Genomic DNA, 20209 nt, shown 5'->3' on the forward strand with positions numbered 1-20209 from the left:
CAAGTTTATACACGTCTTTCTGGTTTTAGACAAATTCTAGCTCTGTAACACCAGAAATGAGAATGTGAGAGACCTAAATTACAAATGCAGGAAGTAAAGAACAAAAGATTTTTATGAAACAACATTCACACAGTCCCATTTCTGTAAGGTTCACATTTGCCTGCCCTTGCAAGGTAAGAACATGTAACAGGTATGCTGAATCATTTTATAAGCAACACCAATCTTTAGAGTACTTTTTTTTTCTTGTGTTTGCATCAAATAGAGAAGTAAAAACCCAAGGAGAGAGGCTGGCAGGTTTCCCCACCCTGTTAGCAAGTGTTGACAGTGGAGGACGCACGTGGAGGCTGCTGATTCACTGTAGCAGCTGGCTCACCATCACCCTCCTGCAGACAGGAGGTAGGAATGATGTCCTGGGGACAGAGAGGGTCCCTGCATTTGGACTGAGCCATCTCTGGACTTTGGCTGCCAAATCAAGAGGAAAATGGGCTGGTTTTTTATGTCCTTTCTGAATAAAACCAAACCCTAACCTACAGCCTGTGCTTGGCAGCAGTGTATGGCATGGTAGGGAACGGATAAGCCTTCTACTTAAAACATCATTTCTCCTCCTCTGCCTTTGAATAGACAGACAATCTTTAGTCATCTTTGACATTCCCCCCTTTTGCAATGTGAGTGATTGCTGTATTCTATCTCTTTTTCACACCCTGAATTTAGAATGGCAAAATTCCTCGAGAAGAAAGAATATTCAAAGAAGCATTCAATTGAAATTCAGTAACTGAATTGAAGGGGTGATCTGTCAACCCTCCATAAGAAGGAAAACACACTAGAGTAAATAGTCACAATCCTGAAAGAGGTAAAATCAGAGCCTGATTCTATGTATACTTACGAGTATGAGCAACTGGCAGAAATCATATTAAATGCAACTGAACTATTCATAAGCTTTTTCTTATGCTTTTTAATGCCTTTTTTCTTTGAAATTCTGTGCCTGCATTTCAGAAGTGGAAAACATTAATGTAGTAAAATACTGGAGAGGGGAGGGTGCTCAGCATCTTTAAAAATCAGTCTTTCATTAATGACCATTCCAGTTTTAAAAAACTAAATATACAAACTGCTGTAGAAAGAAGAGCCGGACAAATACAGGTTTTTGAAATACACATAACATATACTATACATACGTATTACTTGCATATATGTTATTTCTATTTTTATTCTTGCTATTCAAGTAAAGATAAAATAAAGATACAAACACAAGTTAAAATAAAACTAACTCTTTCCAGTTCTAGATCTAACATGGCTCTTTCAGAGAGCACAGCACTGAAATGATCTAGCTTCTAATAATCTTAGAAGCTGCAGCAGTACCTAGTTCACTCCTGATATCATGCAATGCAGGACTGGCAACCCATGAGGTAAGATATAAATAGAGCACTTCTCTGTGGAGAGAAGTCAAGATTTCACCTTGTGAAGATTTTGAACAGTTTATGGTGATAACAGCACATTTTCCTTGCTATTACCTGCGCAATGTAGAAAAGATGTGCAGAGGGGATTTCACCTTTTTGTCAGACACCTTCTTATTGTGCGTACAATTAGATTTCTCTTTACTGTTCTTCCACTGTTGTGTAACAAATGTCTGCATGATTCTGCAAATTAAGAAAGAAAAAAAGGTTTTCTTATCCCAGAGAGGACATACTCATTTTAATAGTACGGTCTCAGTGGTCACCATGTAGGTGTGAGGCAATGTTCTCACTCTACAGCTGAAGTTTTCTGCCACATATGTGGACTGATGATTGGGTGCCTCAGCTCCTCAAAAACCCTTTTTTTCCCACACAGAACTAATTTAACAAGGGACTCTCAAAGAGAACACAGTCTGTGTAAAGAACCACTGCAGCTGCAAAACTTATCTCCTCTCACGAAGATCTAGAGAGAAACCGAGTCAAAGGCATCAAATCCAGCTACAGGGGTCTGCCTCTCACATGACCACAGGCTACTGCGTCTGTATGGCCAAGCAGAACCTTATTCTCTGGCTCTAATCTGGTAGTGGGGGTCTTGATAGTGATAAAAGTCAAATCTGAATTTGGTATGAAAAAGATGAATAACCCACTGCCACAGCCATGAGGCACCATCAGGTTCATGGGTATTCTGACTCCTGCTCAGTTGTGAACTGCGCAGCTGTGATCTTGAAAATGTCATATAAGAACCTTTACTAATTACCTGATGCAAAAATCACAGACAGTGTAAATAGCAAAACATTTTAAGCTACTATTCATTTCAGGGGAGCATTTCCTTTTTTTTTTTTCAAAGTTATATACCATAGAGATTTCAATAACTTGCTTCATTTGTAAGATTATGAAAATGTTGCACCGAATTTCTTAAAACACTAAACAGCATTTTTTTGTCCCTCAGGGGTTTCTTAATGTTGTAATACTGAGATACTAAAGCCTATATACTTAAAATTCTATAACATGTACAAAAGCATATGCAAAAAGATGACTCAGCAAAATTGTATTAAAATTAATTGCACTATGACCACAGGAAACTGCCAATTTTTTTGACTGTTCTTCCATCTTGTCCTCAAAACCTGGATGGCCTAATTACTGTGATGTATTCTAGAGGCAGTCATGAAAACATAGCCCCCTCAGGGTATGCATGAAGCTCAAAAAGACTCCTCTTTCAGAGGCTTCACCATCTAAGCAGAAATATGAAATTGAACACTCCTAGATATGGTCTTTATAACTTTAACAGCTTACTTCCTAAAAGGCAGCAAAGTGACAGAAAACCCTGGCAAGTAACACAAATCATGTTCTCATCCACAGCTGTCAAACCCAAACTTGAAAAGGCAAATATTGACTTTTATTTAAAGAAAAACAACTTCAAGATACTTTGATCCAACAACCAACCTGACAACATGAATTTTATTCTGCTTGACATGGTCCAGAAACTAAAAAGAGTGTAATATTTGCCTAAAATCAGGGGGTTGTACTTTTTTAGACTTACTTCTTCAGCTGATGTCCCAGCCCAAATCTTTCCTTAGTAGAGATCTGAAATACATCCACAGTTGGCACTAGGGAAAAAGGGTATTTTGTTGATATATGAACTTACAGCAGTAATGACAAACTTGTGACCATATAAGTCTTATTTAAGGACCTTGTTCTACGTGGAGCTTGAGTACAGACAATTAAATTGAAGCAATGGCAAAAGTGGACATGTCATCTAAGCATATTAAGAAATGAATGGAACTTTCTGGAGTATCAGCCAATATAATTTACAATTTTACAATTTGAATTCTCCAAAATGCATCTCTTCCCATCCATTTTATGTACAAAAATGTGTATTTTTTTACATATATACTACGCAAGTAGCAAGCAGCATCAGGTTAAATGTATCTGGACTTTTAATCTGGCAATTCATCTCACCTAATCACTTTTTTCCCAAGTAGTCTATACACAGTAAAGTTCCTGTGGCTATGAAGAAAGCCCAGACTGAAACCAAATTCATTAATATCTGGGTTTTGTTTCTGAGGATGTTTTAATACAAGATCCAAAACTATCATCTAAGTGCCTGATATGTGAATTCCAGTGGCCAAGGATTACCCTGAAATTTCCTCAAGGCCTGTCCTAACACTAGTATACCCATATTCATCTGTCAGAAATTGAAAATCTACAGGGTATAGGATGGAAATTAGCTAGTGGCATTACTAAAATCCTTTAATAACATTTGATAGATAGAAGTGGCAGATGGAATCCGGTACTTGTTGAGAGGCTCAGGTCCTCAAGGCACAACAACAGCCAATGCATATTACAAGCACGAACAGACTGCATACTTTGTATTGCATAAGGTGATAATGACTAAAGTAAAATAAAAAAGGAATGAAAACAAAAAAATCTGGGGTTTGCTCAAATTTTATTAGAAATGGTAAATCAGTATTTTGGTGTTATTCTAACCGCTCAGAAAGTCAGATTTTATTCAGAATAGAGAAGTTTGTACTTCAATTTTGCTTTAATAGATTAAATTTGATAATAAAATACAGTATATCTAACTTGGCCATGCCACTTAACTTAGTTCAAAGCTCTGTAGTTACCCCTTCTCCAATATTATTATTCAAATAACATCAAACATGAATTCGTCTTTTAAATACAAACTGATGATTTTTTTCAAGAGGGATGAATGATTTCATTAAGTATAGCAATATCTCTGGATTGTCAAATTTCAGACACACTGCAGAGGGCTGATGGGACGGGGAATACTTTAAATAACTATCATCATACCTACACCATCAATCTCATAATCTGACATCTAGACCAGAATTTTTGTCTAGACTCTACATTCAGAGGAGACACGCCAATACCTCCAGTGGCTGATTCATTCTCTCTAAGACAGGTTTCTAGGGCACTAGGGACAAACTGCCCACACAGGCAGTAGTGAGACAAGCTATTAACCAGAAGAACTGTCTAAAATCAGTATATTACACAGCTACAGGGTGGTACTCATATCCCCTGATGTGCTTTGGAGTGTACTGTGTTTCTGTTTCTCAGTCAATAGAACGCAGTATAGGAGAAAAAGATACAGCGTAAAATTCTGGCCCAGTGGTCTCAAGAAAACATATCTGAGGCAGGAGAGGAATTAACAGAATTAATGCAAAAGATGGTGGATCTCGCTGTGCTTTGTTAGTGAGTAAAGAGACATGGCTGCAACAGCAGCTGAGCTCATAAAACCAACGTCAGCAAAGCTCCTGGCTGTGGCCCTGATCCTGCCTTTCTCAGAACTCAGGCACTCCCACAAGCAGTCAGCTGCAGCACTGGGAACTGTGTTTCCCACCTTAACCTTGTCAGCGGTGCAGAATACATATTCTTGTTACTTCTCATTTCTCACTGCACACTGCTCTTCACACTTCACCTTCTCTTATTTGCTGCACTCTTTTATTTTTTAAATTACATTTTGATAGAAATGTTCTGAATACTAACGCTGCTTCCTGCTATGGCAAATACGTATTTTAAGATCTGAATATTTACAAAAATGAGTCAAGTAATAAACCACAGACAAAAAGACCGAAGTCAAGGGGAAAAAAAGATCAGTATAATGGAATGCTTATTTGAATGAACAGAATATAGCTTACAGTTAGAATCGTCAGACAACATATCCTATAGAAATAGCTCATTGGGACAGATGACTGGAAATATCTATTCATTTTCCAGAGGCAGAATTCTCCCACAGATAAAAGCCTGAACTGACAGCCTGTACTGCAGGTCTCCAAGGCTGGGCAACTTACTATCCAAACTGAGTCTGACTTGCACTGTAAAAATATATCTGGTTGGCTCTCGCATACGAATGCTTCCAAATCTTCAAAATCAGTTGATTCTTCATGAGGTTGACCATTTTTCTCTTATGAGGAAACTTTACTCACTTAAAAACTCTTCCAAATCTAAAGATTTCCAGAATTCACATACTCCTGGAGAAACCAGAAACTGAATGGGTAATTACCATGGCCTGATTCTTCAAAGCTGCATGAAAAAGGGCATATTAATGTGCTGCACAGGTCTGTGCATGTCTTCATTATCACTCGTATCTCATCTGTGCAGATGATGTTTGATTTCCAAAATGAGGAAATCACATATTAGAAACTCTAGATCTTTACTCCCTAACCCTGGTTCCCAGGTGAAGCAGTTGCATTTCAAAGGACATCACACAAACAAGTTCCAAAAATCAACCTATGGAAGTTTAAATAAGATGTCTGCGTCACCAGGAAGAGCCTAGCCATGCATATACATGTAAGCTTAATTTCAAATCAATAGGACTCCTCTCAGCAGTAGAACTGAGCACATGCAGGGTCAAAGATTTGGTAGTGAATGAGTATCCCATGGCTCAGTCTGGACACCACACAAGGCACAAGAAGAATACACAGTTGACCAACCTGGACCATTTAGGTACTGTGTGAGTGAACAGTGCAGTCGCACTATTATTGGCTCTGTGCGAATTACATCCCAAGCCACAGCAATCTCCTCCTAGTTTAAGACAAAAAAAAAAACAATAGACATCATTAGCTACCATGAGGAACTGCTGATTTTCATCAGTCTGCCTTGGGGTTGCTATAAACACCATCCATCCATCTACCCAGTTGTTTAGTATCTACCCCAACATTACACTTAGCTCAAATTAGTGCACATCAGTGCCCCTGAAGAGCAGTGTCAGACTGCTTCCAGGTCTTGAGTGAGCTCATTTAAACCAAGCAGAGGTTTATACACAACACTGCATGTACAGTACAGGCAGACATATTCCCATCCACCAACAGGTACTGCTTCAAAGCTGAGAAGCAAAGGAACAAAAAAGACAGAATAGAAACTAGCCCCATAACTAAGGGCAAAGGAAACTTTTGCTCCTTAAAACCGGTCTAAATAATTCAAGCTATGATGAGATTTTCTTAAAATTTTGGTCAGGCTCAGTGACTATCTTATGTGCTGTGCTGCCCTGAAAAGAAGACGTATCTGTGCAGAAGCTAATGATGTCCTTAAAAGTTCTCATTTTTGTTCTTTATATCAAGGTCGGGAGGTTACTGCGCAGATGAGGTGAGGAAGTGTGAAGCTAATGACAGCACAACAGCTACAGAAACCATGCTGCCAGTCAGCAAACAGCACCACTGTCCCGTGTCTCCTCTGCCAGTCAAGCCTCTCTCTAATCAGTGTACAGGAGCACTGCAGCCGAAGTCGTCATCCCTTCAGGGCTGTGAAGTGCTTTCACCTGACTCATGTCTAGGGTAACATTTAAAAATAAAAAAAGGTATTTCATTTATGTTTATTAAAACATTTACTATTCACAAAACATGTTTGGAAGGAAAAACACATGAGGCAAATAGAAGCCTAACACAGCACTTTAAGAATGTGATCATAAAAGGAAAGGAAACCTTTCCACTCTGTATCAATCAATAATGTGACACCCACTTGTGAAGATCAAGTCTCCAAAAAAGGAATGTATCAGTGGTTGTCTAGAGAGTCTGATGTGTAGCAAAATTAAATGGGTATTAATGTTCATTATGTAATTCTGTGATTAGATTACTTACATCAAGAAAGCTAACATCAATATGTAGATCAATATCTACATCATCAATGGCTCCATATTCCCTGAAAGGAAAGAATTATAGTACATTAGAGCTCTTTAAGATACTACTCAATCCACGAGTACTTAGAACATGGAAGATTTTATAAAGGATAATCTTATCTGTATAATCAGAATAGTTACAAAATACACATTTACATAGATTGGATCAATATTCCCAGTGGGTGACCGACTGTCTGCTGCACTTAGAAGTTTTTTTCAGAGGATCTTGCTTAAGCAGGCTAAATCTTTTCTACTAATTCCCCCAAATCTCTCCATTGCTGCTATGCATTTCTGTCTCGTGTATTGTACATTTAAACAAAGAAAAATTAATAGTCACATGCTGCTCCCATTTATGACACAAGAAAACCTTTGTTAATTCTCAAAAGTATTTCAGGTTAACAGCCAGCAACATAAAAATAGGCTTCAGGTAAACCATTGAAGACAAATACAACATAGCCTAGAGGATGGCATGTTATACCTTGGGGATTGCTTCATACATTCAAGCACTGGTTTGTTAAAAATAAAGACTGCCCTGTAATGTGCTCAAGGCAATAGTTATCTTTTTTATCTGTTGCATGTAATATTGCAAGATTTGGATTTAACAGGTATTTCATTACCATCTGAAATCTTACATTTAAACTGGGACTTTTCTGCCTCTTATTTTCTGACTCACTCTGACTGCCCTCCCCCAACGTACTTTAAGACTTATGAAAAAACAGAGCTAGAAAATACATACACAGCTAAACAAAAAACTGTTTTCATTTAAATTACCTAAGTGGGCCATACTGTAAAAGTACTATCTCTCAATTTTTCACAGATTAGCTTCCAGTCACTAGGGTGTTTTTAACTTTAAACTGCATTTTTATGCTTGTTCTCAGAGTGACTTCCATGCTTTTCTATTAAACTTGACCAAGTGCACAGAAGCAATTGTGCATCAGTCGATAAGGCAATTCTGAAATACTAAAATGTAACTGTCTCCTACCAAAGTGACCTCTCAGCTGAGGTAGGGCTTAGTTTGCACTGGAAATTGCTCGAGCTCTTGAGAAGTTTGGCTGAGGGAACCCCTTCCACCAAAACTCAGTAACCCAACTGCTCTCTCTGGTCAGGGCAAACCCAAGTTCTCCCTCTATACAAGTCTGTCCACACATGGCACACACAGGGCAGGTGAATGGCAGGACAGGGCTGTATCACAGGAGACTTCCCAGCCACCTTTAGAGCTGCTCCAAGTGTCACCTCACCCAGAGCTGTACAGGCACTCGCTGACCCCTACAGCTCACTGAAAACCTGGCTTTGAAACAGGCAAGCTCTCCACACTGAATGGCTTAGTCACTACCCTACACAACAGTGGCATCAGGTTTTTTTGTTCACTTTCCGGAAGATCCAAACCTTGTTACGCTATCTTAAGTAATTTTTATGAATGCAGGCTGGTGTTACTCACATAACTGAGATTCAAAAGGTTGTAAACAAGAAAAAATTTATAAATTAAACAGAGAAATGCTTAAACTAATGGAATAGAAAAATAAGTGTAAGAAAGAATAAGATAAAAATTAGTTTTAACTGTGATATTTCCATACTTGCAGAAATCCCTTTGCCCCTGCCCCACTACAATCCTAGAAGATGAATTTTAGACATATGATGCTAACTCTAGTTTTAACTTCCCAAGCTGAGAGTGAGGAGGAAATAATGTTTTATTCCAACACCTGCAGCTTATGATCTGCTGTCTACAATGGCTTCATCAACACATTTTGGTTTTGAAGCTCCCAGAGGTCCTCTGTCCATAAATGAATATGCAATGTAAAGAGATACAAAAGAGTTTGGATCAGTTGGATGAATCACTTTCTCAGGGCTTTTGTGGCCAGATATTTAAGGGCAGTGGTGAAAAGCATGCAGGTACAGGAACTTCACTTTTACAAGTAAAACTGACTCTGTGACAGCAAGAGGTTACTGAAAGGAGGGTCAGCTCTCTAGGAAATATGCCTCTTAGCGGATCTCCTTGTCAGACAAACTTCTCTCTCCTTAGAGAAGTGGAGCCGCACAAGAGGGATGAAAATGAATGCTTAAAGCTGTGGGGTGTATTTCCAAGAATTTTTAAATATTTTCAGCTGCAATAGAGTGGATGAAACATTTAAGTTTTACACATGCCAAAAGCAGCCACAGGTGCCAGTTTCTACTGTAGTGAGCTCAAGGGGATCACAGTGTTTCCAGTGAAACAGCTGATTCAATAAATTACATGCATTTAAGTTTTCGAAAGGTTACACATAATGTTTCCATTTTAGGAGCTTAAAGGAACCTCAATTTCATAGTTATCAGTTTGGCAACTGAAGACTTATCTCATTCATTTCCTAAACCTACATACAACTATCCAGATTTCAATTCCCCAGGTTCTTGCAGTGCTATAAATTTCCATTTAATTTGAGAAAGTATAAGTACACCATAGCTGTAGGCATGCTCTCTCTGCTTCTTACCTGGTTTGTATGACAACTTTGATATTTTCCTTGCAATACATCTGACAGGTCTGTTACATCTTACCTACCTGTTATTTTTATGAATTTATTAAGATTACATAGATGGAAAATGAAGTTATAAAATATTTGAGGAATATTAAAGTATATATACTACACAGACATGCACTATTGGCAGTATCATGCATGTTGATATATGCCCAACAGAATTTGTGTGTAATTATTCTTAGCAATTCACATCTGACCAAGGTTCCACTACTTCCCTGTGTAGGACACTTTAGATTCCCACAATTAGAAAATTTCCCTAATCTCTAATCAAACCCTAGCTTCTAACATCTCTCTCATGATGACAATACAGAATATTTGATCACTCCTACCTACAAACAGCTTTTTTGAAGAAGAAAAACTGTTATTGTGTCTTCTCCCTCTCTTTTTCTCCTAGACTAGACAAATTCAATTCCTTCAGTCATTCCCTAGGGAAGATATTTATTAAATCTCTTATCATTCCTCTTGTTCACCTCCAGGGCAAAATACAAAATATGACACAAAAGGAGTTTAACAAGGGTTTAGAGAAATGTTGAACTGTAGTTTACAACAAAACACAACTGCCTGACTACAACTGCAGAAGACAATGATGTTTTAGAACAGGGCTGTTCTCAGTACAGCTACTTGTACCCATGCTGAACAACAAAGTAACCCCAAAACCTCAGCACTGATGCTGGCTTGCAGTGCTCTCTCCTTTTGTCACACAACATGCAGAAATCACCAGGAACGAGTTGTGCTTTGGCAGTCAGGGAAGATGCATATGGAACTCGAACTCCAAAACATTAAAGGTTCCACAATACAGAAAGGCCAGTGTCATACCTGAGAGATACTGCATTAGGTCCATAGATCTCTCTCACTGCTGTTAAATCAGCCTCCAGCTGTGGGTGCTTGTGAAGTTCTCCATCATAGCTAACCTGTCAGGGAAAGAAGAATATCTTGGGAGCTCTGTATTTCACTTCTGGCACTTGATTTAGACTCTTGAAAGTTCTCCCTGTGAAGTATGTTGCATTCAGATTCCTTAATGCCACACTCAGAAAGGACAGAAGATTTTCAAAGCAGGCACCTCTGCCTTGAAGGGTTTTGAGGGTTCTCTTCCTGTTTGTGGGAAGAGAAGCTGCAAAGGACTCATTCATCTGTCCTATTTTGTCCCAGGGTTTGTTTCTGGGATACTTGTGTATTTTAAGAATGTTAAGCAGGATAAGAACCAGATCTCCCCAGTCTTGTCAACCACTACAGGATAAAGGTTTGCTCACTCTTGGTTGTCACACTTTCATATATATACTAGACACAGAATGGCTTGCGCACAAAAGCAACATGAAACTATTCTCTATACCCAGCACCCCAGCATCTAAATTACATTTTCAGCTTACTCATTGGCTGCATTCTACACACCAGTGCCATAACAGGAGACTAAAAAAAATAATTAAAAGAACACTTTCCCATGTTCAGTATTTTACCAGAAAAGGTATAAAGCAGCATCTACCTAGACACCAACCCCTTTTCTTTTTTCAAACTCTACATGAAAAGTGGAAAAAGTTATTTTTGTGCTTACACTAAAAAGCAAAACTTGTGAGCGGGTATGGTTGGATGGTATGAAGTCAAAATAATTATTATCCTCCTCTCTTCTATAAGGTCCAAAATACCTCTTTGGGCATGTAACAATCTATTCATCATCTGTCTATTATTACCTTCTTCTCAAGCAAAATTATCCTGATTGTGTGAACCTAAATCTATGTCTTTACAACAATTAGAATGACAGTAATTCCACAGAAGTCAATGAACTCCCTAGATTTGGACAGATTCAGAAACGAGCGTAGGATTTGGTCTGTACCTTTGAAAATATCAAGAGCAAAGCAATAGAATGTAATTTATCCCTTTAGACCCACACATATATATCCTTATACAGGAATCCTGCAGAGAATTCTTGTTCTTGCAGAGTCACATCCAACTGCAGTACTGTTTCTTCCATTTGTACACCCAAATCTGTAGGAAACCAGTGCTGTGACACTTTCAGCTCTGATACTTAGAGATGCGCTTTTCAGTTTAATTAAATTTCAATAGTATTAAAATAATAATCAGATGATCACCTTTTGACATTTGAAAATTATAAGAGAGTTAATTTGATTAGACTTAGAATTCTTTAAGGGACAGAATTCATCAGCATGGCATAGGCATGTATTTTTCAGAGATACCAATGATATTCATGACCAGAAGGTCATAAAACAAGTAGCCTTCCTTTGTTTGGGCAGGCATGTCAGAACAATTTTCCAAGTAGAAGAGCATGGGAAGAAAATCGTTATTGTAATTTTTTTTCACTTTAGGTAGGGGGAAATCAATCCTTTTTACATGCTCATTACTCAAAGATGAATTCTTTAAAGATGCGTAAATAATTGCTGTCCTGCTTCCAAAGAGAGCACAGCAATCATTTCACAAATTGTAGCTGTGGTGCACTTGCCACCTTTTTTGGTCCTAAACCAGATTTTTAAATCAGTCTTATGTTTCAATAATAGTAAAATATAAAAGGAACATTATGCAGAACACTACACGGCTCAACATAATGCTTTTTCTAATTTTCTCATGGTAAGAGGCAATGAACTCAAAAAGGAAACAAAGCAGTGCTCTGGCAGATTTTAAGACCACAGTATGGTACTTCCCACCCACCCCTGAATTAGTGCCACAGACATATTGATGTACGCAGAGGAGGCTGTCAGAGTTTTGTATTTCTGCATTTTCAAGTATGTCCTGTAGCTGAAGCACAAGAGACATGCAGAAAGAGAGCCAAACGCAGTAGCATTTCTGTTTTCATCTCCTGTTCTTATTTGCAAATGTAGAAGATAGAGATTCAAAGCAAGAACTAACAGAGTTGCAGAAGAAGTGAATATAAAAGCTAAAAAATCTGATAACTTTGCTGTGACTCAAAGGTCTGTGTTTAGAAAGTCTCCATTTTTAATCTGAGACCTTATTCAGATTATTTGACAAAAGGTTGCTTTTTAAAAGGAGATTAAGTGATTTAAAACCTAAATCCCATTGAAAATCAATAGGTCTTAGGCTATTGAACCACTTAGCTACTTTAAAGTATTTATCCATTTAATCCTTAGGGAGGATTACAAGCAGGTGCCTAGGAAGTAGACACATTTGATTTATGAGGAAAAGGTTGCATCTTCTTTTCACTGCCCATCAAACACCATTTCCCATCTTCCACAATCCTTGTTTCATCATCAGTGACCCTCTTGTCTTTTCCAGCTGTAACCACTCAGAAATGCTAAGAATTATTCCTGACCTCCATCCTTCCCAACTGCATTGCACACAATTACACTGGCATCTCTTCCCTCTAATTGTTAAAGCCAGTATTTCTGCTCCCTTTCCCTGTGGGCATAGCACAAGCTTGTCTCAAGTGAAGGAGCCTGCCTTGCCTGTTCCCCACATACATGATCGAATCTTTTGTCTCCCCAATGCACTTGGTGCTCACTTAACCTCTACAAACACTCTCCTTGAAAAAGGATTCTTCTTTTCTGTCTTGCAAGGGACTTTGCCCATTACCTGATTTCCTATTTATTTTCTGAGTCCTCAGTATTATTTTTTAACTGTACATGTCTTCTTTAGACTTTCGTCTTTCTGACCATGAAATTTTAGATTAAACACGACATTTTTTCCTCTTTTAAAATACACTTTCTGTGATGTCCCTTTTTTTTTTTCCTTATTCTCCTATTTTGCTTTTTGGATATTTTATATTCAAGACATTAATAATCAACTGATATTTTATTTTTATTGCAGACATGATTTTTTTTTTTGCCAGTTACTATTCCTTCAGTTAAATGTATTACTTTATAGAGAAGATAATGCAATATAATGTAGTTTCCATTTGAATATAAGGCACTTAAATTCTAACCAGTGTTGTCTATTACACAGTTCTCTTACCCTTGTAAACATTTTGCACCTTGCAAAATGATGTACTGCTATCAGTGTTCATATCTCACAGGCAGAGTTAGTATTTATTCATTCATTTGGGCACTGCCAGGCATCCTTTACCAAATGTATCCGCCCTGGTTCAAGAAATAAGCATTCCCAGCTGTTTTCTGCCTTTTCCTTCACCTTGAGGTTACTGCCCTTTCTTCAGAGTTGAAAAATGAAGCCGGTACACGCAACTCATCACTACAGGACAAGATCAGAAGCTTTTTCCTCTCAGGCAGATTAAAATAAGACATTGCTCTTTGCAGTGAATTATGTCTATGATCCTCCCCAGCATGGGGCTGTAGGAGCCGGCAGCTGAAGGGAGGCAATTCCTGCAGTCATTTCTGAAGCAAGCATGAGTCAATTTCCCATGTCAGCTATTTCAGACAATGAAAATACATTGTTTCAGTTCTAATTACAATATAACTTTTAACAGCTTTTCAGGGGCATGGGGTTGTTTTTTTGTTTGTTTGTTTGGGGGCCTTGTTGGTTTTTGGTTTTTTTTACTGTCAAGCACTTCAAGATGAATTTTGTGTTCTAACCCCACCGCACTGTTGGCTCTGCATGATAAGAAGCTCAGTGATGTCCTGCTCATCAGCATCCCACGCTCTCTGCACCGACCCACCCTGCTGGCACTGCTGCCGTGCTCCTGCAGCCTTGGCTCTGCCCCAACCCAGGGCACGGATGGCTTCAGCCTCAAGGCTGAGGCAAGGGACAACTTTCATAAACAGCAACCCTAATTCACTAAAATGTTCATCAAAAAAACCAGTTCTAATAACGGAAGCAAGGAATGATTCCTTGGGGCAATGTTTAGGCTAAAAAGTAAGAAAAATCGGAATAAAGAGACTAGCAGTGTGAAGCATATTGCAAAAAGAAAAGGCATGAAAAGATTTTATTTCCCAATACACAGGAGAATGTAAGAATTAATTCTGCTGAGGGAACAGAAGGAAAGACACAGAGCAGTACAATCATCTCAAATATGCAGCATTTTTCAAGGTGAATTTTACTCTCGAGCTCAGAAAAAGAATGGACTACTGCCTAGACCAAAATTGTTTTGTAATAACCATTTTCACCATAAAAATGCAGTGCTTTTTACTTTAAAAAATGGCAATCCTCCAGAAGGAAACAGATTTGGACCTTGCCTGACTTCCCATTTGTATCAATAATGGGATAAGCTTTACAGAGTCAGTTATCTGTTTCCTGGAAGTAAGCAACTAGCTTCTCTTTTCAAGCTTTCTGGAGGGTATTTGCTTTTTCCATTCTTACAGTTTTGCAGATGTAAACAAAGTAATCTTATTTGGAATTTGATATAATTACAGATTTTAACATACTCAATATTTCTGCTACAAAATGCTATGAATATATACACATGCCACTCTACTCAACAGTGAAGAAACGTAAGAAATTAAATATTATCATAAATGTATAATGGAATGAACATAAGAACTCTCAAATATTACTTTCTTGGAACTTGCGCAAAAAAATGCCTGCATTACCTGTCCTCCATAATAAAATTCCTCAGAATCATTATCTCCTTCAGAGTCTTCTTCAACTGTGCTGTTGTGCCGTGACTCCTTAATGGAAAAAGAAAGTTAACAATGATAAAAGCAACATGTTGACCTCACATGAATAGCTCTAAATGTAACTACAGGAATTATGCTTATACAAATAAGCTCATAGCATCCTTTCTTAAGAGATCTTTAAGAATAATTTTTCCAGAGGACCCATTTTAAGAATAATGAAATACCACATGAAAAAAGCACCTACTACAAGGTACATAAAAACACCTCAAATATATGTTGGAAAAATAATACTTGTGTGGTTACAAGCACAGCATGGTATTTTAAAGAACTGGATAATTCAGCAGACTATGTGGGGATACTTCACTCTGTGCTTTTGCTAAACAAAGCATAAGTTTCCCACCAAGACTGGTTCTGGGCATATATCTTTTGGTGTGTCACCAACCTACTACAACTTTATTTTACATCATTCTCATAAATAAACTCTAATAGTTTCAGGAAATAATCCAAGTCCAAGCATGGACTATCTAATATTTCCTTCTGTGAAAACCTGACACACTGCTGCTTAATTAGTATTTTTAACAGAAGTTCCAGCCTGGTGCCAGAAAAGTTTCAAACTTAATTATCTGAGTAGCTCTGCTCTGAGACAGTGAAAAGTAAGGATTAGAAAGTCCCATGCTTACCTAAGTAAAACCTGCTCTAAATAGGCTGCTTTGTGAATAATATCATCAAGTAAACTGAACTGATCCCGGTACTGACTGCAACTCAGCATGAGATTAAATGTTATATTCTGTTTCCCACCACTGGACCTTTACTTGTAACTATGTAATTGCTTGAGAGAGTAATTCTTGTTTTCCACAACACATGTGTTATTTCTATGCCCTATGCTGACTAGTAGCTCCTAAAGAACACCTGTTAAAACCATCATTCTTCACTTCAACCTGAACATAATCATTAACCCCTTTTTTCTTAGTCGTGTCCTACACAGATCTGTCATAATGGAATAGCAATCAGACATATGAATCAAAAAATAAATGTTACCCCAAAACTCCACAACCATAAATGTCAATATGTATATACACTTATCACCCAATTTCTATGGTCAGACATTATAATCTCATTTTTCTACCTCTGCCTGTAAATTCCGGCTCTGTTCATTGAATGTATACATACATATAGTGCAAAAACCGTATTTCATCCAATCTCATGGCAATTTTTGACATAAAAATATTTTCTGCAAAGGCATAAAAATAATTTCTGCTTCTACTTCACTGAAAATAAATAAATTTTCGTTTTCTTTGTTTTATAATAAAATTACTTCAGAGGGAAGTCTGTTGCAAAACAGAAATCAACTGAGCAAAAATTCCACACAAAAAAATAGAAATTTAATTCTCACATTAGAATAGTGACAAACCCATCATATTCTAAGCAAACCTTGAACTGCCTAGCCAACAGAAATTGTCAGTGTTAAGACACTTTTTATAAAGGTTTTTTTTAAGTACTTTCACATTTAAGTACCTGATTGAACTAGAAACAAAATACAAGCTCAGACTCAGTCCGACAGAAGCCAACTGTATCTCAGGCTTTTAAGGAAATGGGTAAATTCTTCCCATACTTGTTTTTCTTATGTTCACAGAGCACTCAATACAATGATGAGACAGCAGAAGCAAAGTATTTTCAGTGCAGTTTTTCACATCAAATGAGGTTTCATTTACTAAAAAAACTGAACAAATAGCATCTAGGCATGCTTATCTCCCCTTTCCAGGATCAAGAAACTCAGCACCCACCCTTACCAAAGGAAGTCTTTAAGTTAAGCACCCGAAGTCCTGACAATGCTCTATTTCTTGCTTGAGACAGGAGCCTGTGGGGTACCTTCTTTGAGGCTGTAACACTGTCAACCCTGTAGATTTCACATTAGTGCCACTTTTTTCTTAATATCTCAGTGAGACTGGTCAGAGACCTGTGCCGGAGGAACAGGACAAACACCACCATGCCTAGAAGACCCTAATACTCAAGACTCTGCTTATGGTGAGAAGAGTCCTGCAGAGGTCTCGAGTCTGCAGTGGGATTGCTGCAGGCTACACAAAGAAGCAGCGAGCTAAGTAATTAAGGTCTTATGTGCCAGAGCAGGTTAGAAGGTAATGGAATCATTATCTATTTCTCTAGGAGAGCAGTATATTTAGGGCCAACAGGGTCTGTAATACCGTTGAACATATAATGAAATAAACGCCAAAAACATATTTCCTAGGAGAGGAGGGAAACCTCTCCCAACTAAGTGAATCACTGCTTAAACCACGTATGAAAAACAGAGAAATATGCTCACCCTTTAAAACATGTAAACATGCACAGATTGAATAAGCACACTTTGATAGGAAGTCTATGGTAAACAGTCATATTTTATTATTTGCTTTTGCTTCTTAAAATAATTTCTGTTAAAATACGCACACAAGAAATACATACCTCTCCATTTTCCCTCTGTAATTTTGACTTTATGGATAAGCAATAGTTGACATCACTGGTTTTTCTTAATTCTTAAAAAAAAAAAGGAAATAAGGAACATACATAAAAAAAAGTGAGTTTTGCATATGCAGACTTGGAATTTTTAATTGCAGTAGTAAAGCAAATAACAAACAAAAAGTTACAGAAATCAAATGCATCAAAGAGTTTACAATGCAACAGCCTAAAATTAGGAAGCCCCTACTTCCCAGAAGACTTTTTTAAAGTGTGAATTGAAATTCAGCTGACCCATCTAGGACATTTGTTTTTCCCAATTTGTGATTTACAATTTAGTGTCATTCATTAATTTAGTGTAATTTATAAAAGAATGAAAAATCAAAACCCCTCAGGAAAATGAAAAGATAGGTCTTTACTCTACTGTAAAATTATGGGCTTAATTTCTTTTCAAATTACAGAAATATTTGAAAGTTAAATTTATCTCAAACTTCTGATGATAATAGCAAGATTTTGTTTGTGTGCTACTGCAACAACTTCAGTAAAATTACTCTTGATTTACATCTGTATAAATGAGATCAGAGACTGAAGATCATACTGGTCTTCCAGTGGAATTCAAAGTAATTCTATGTTATGCAAAAAAATGCCCTAAAGAATAATAATAATAATAAAAAAATTACTAAGTCAAGTGTTCCTATCTGAAGAACTGTCAGAATTAAGAGTGCTCTATGCAGTTTCTCCTGCAGCCTGAAATAATCAGAGAATCTGTCTGCTAGAATCTAAAATGTCTCTATGGAGTATGCACAGATCTTTATTAAATACAGTATAAAGGTACCTGTATGTCAGACAAGCATACCCTTCCATGTATCAAGTACTTTTTGAAAATAAGGAAATAATTTAAAATGAGAGGTTTCCAAAATCATTGGGAAGAAATAAATAGTTTTTCTATAGTTGAATTTAGTGAAACAGCTGAACCATTTTGTCTGAAATTTCCTGAAATAATTCACCAGAGGCAGTGATAGGTATAGACTGTTTCATCTGCAATGGCAAAGACTTAGTGAAGTTTTAAGCAAGTGAACATGAAAACTTGTAATTGGAAAGTATTAAGCACCTCTAACTGTATTCAAGGGGAATTGCTCTAGCACAGGCTGCAAGACATTAAAAGAAAAAATTACATTTTACACACAACTGTAGTGATCCCCAAAATAAATATTTTAATTTCTTCTACTCTGAAATGTAGGACAATTTACTAGAACAAGACTGAGAAAATAGCAAACTGTACAGCTGAACACTTTAACATATCTCCCTTTAAGTGCAGGCAACATCGTATCTTTCCTCAAAAATTATGAACTTGATAAAACTCTCCAGAAATAGGATTACCTGTAGCAATTTGGTGGAAAATTACTGGAATTGGCTCTGTTGTAACTAACACATCTTCATCGTTATCAGAACTGGAAACGTAAGTGTTATCTACGAAAGAAAAACACTTTGCATGGTTGCAGTTCCATTGTGCTTTGTCAGCCCCTTCCAATGTTTCCTACCCCACATTGTACCACAAGGAACCATTCCCCAGATTCTTAGGGAAGCTGGGCACTAACACCTTCCTGGTGTGTTCAGCTTTTTTCCCTTGAAATTGTTAACAAAAAGAAAAATGTTACAAGTATGGGAGATTCAGACCTAAACTTTATAAAGCAAAACCCTGGAGTTTGATGTCATGGTTTTTGTGAATCACACCAGGCACTGCTCTGAACCAACCCACAAGGCTCAGAGTGGCCTACCTTTTCCAAATTAATACTTGTTCTATGTTTTTTGCTACGTCTGATACCAAAACTCAAGCTAGATCTGCTATGCAGAGTGAAAGCTGCACTGAGAGCTGGGTGTTAAGAGCCAATTATGCAAAATACCTGTGCCTCATTTTGCCTAGTCACATAAAGGTTATTTGAAGTGTCTTCTAATCAGTGGATAACCTTTCTTGTGCCTGATTCAGGGAGAAAAAAAATTCTTCTCACTTAACAAAAACATTGGTATAGATATAAATATTGTAACTCTATTTCACCAAATTTTCTTTTAAAATGTAGGGATTAGACTGAGGAGTGTGTCTGTTAGGTTTTTATGGTTTAGTTTATTTTTTTGCTTTCCAACTAAATGTTGATTAACAAAAACCAAGAAACAGCAAGTTTTTGAGTACTATCTGCAGAAGCTAATTTTGCATGTATTGCTGAACTGCCTATGAAAGTAATGATACTTTGTTTTCTAATGACCTGGGCTGAATTGAAACCTATGCTCTAGAGCAGAAAGGCTGACAATTAAGATAATCACAGATAAAGTGACAAATAAGAAACTGAAAGAAGGACTTATCTATTACAATTCTGAACACTTTGGTCCCACATCAGCAACATGCACAAACTCACATGCAATTTTAAGCATAGTGCTGGTGATGCCATGATGATTTTTTGCCTTTTCCTTTATACTCCTGTTATACCTTTTTACAACTTCTGTGTTCTTAGTGCTTTTTGCCTACATTCTTGGACTCGTTTGTTCAGCTCGGAGACTAAACATTTTAGAAGCTTCGTAGCTAGGGATCAGTGTGCCCCAGACCCCAAGGTCCTCTCCAGATCACATTCTGTAAACTAAGACAGAACCATCCAGGGGAAGGTTCCTTGGGGAGGGGGGCTCATTCGAGCCTCTCACTGGGGA

The 20209-nt window shown here is 37.5% G+C and overlaps 1 protein-coding gene across 2 annotated transcripts in view; it reads right to left on the reverse strand.

The window, feature by feature from the left end:
- PARP8 (poly(ADP-ribose) polymerase family member 8) overlaps window positions 1-20209 on the reverse strand; it is a 132309-nt gene that overhangs the window by 44347 nt on the left and 67753 nt on the right. Inside the window, exons 4-12 of one of the 2 annotated variants that reach the window (XM_039566988.1) lie at window positions 18893-18982; window positions 17522-17592; window positions 15038-15115; window positions 10410-10504; window positions 7046-7106; window positions 5903-5993; window positions 2989-3055; window positions 1509-1634; window positions 884-982 (exon numbers count right to left, since the gene is read on the reverse strand). In XM_039566988.1, coding sequence (XP_039422922.1) covers window positions 884-982; window positions 1509-1634; window positions 2989-3055; window positions 5903-5993; window positions 7046-7106; window positions 10410-10504; window positions 15038-15115; window positions 17522-17592; window positions 18893-18982 — 778 coding nt within the window. The remainder of the gene's footprint in view (window positions 1-883; window positions 983-1508; window positions 1635-2988; window positions 3056-5902; window positions 5994-7045; window positions 7107-10409; window positions 10505-15037; window positions 15116-17521; window positions 17593-18892; window positions 18983-20209) is intronic. The other variant, XM_039566989.1, reaches the window with a different exon arrangement.

Source organism: Corvus cornix, chromosome Z, assembly GCF_000738735.6.
Source record: "Corvus cornix cornix isolate S_Up_H32 chromosome Z, ASM73873v5, whole genome shotgun sequence".
Lineage (NCBI taxonomy): Eukaryota > Metazoa > Chordata > Aves > Passeriformes > Corvidae > Corvus > Corvus cornix.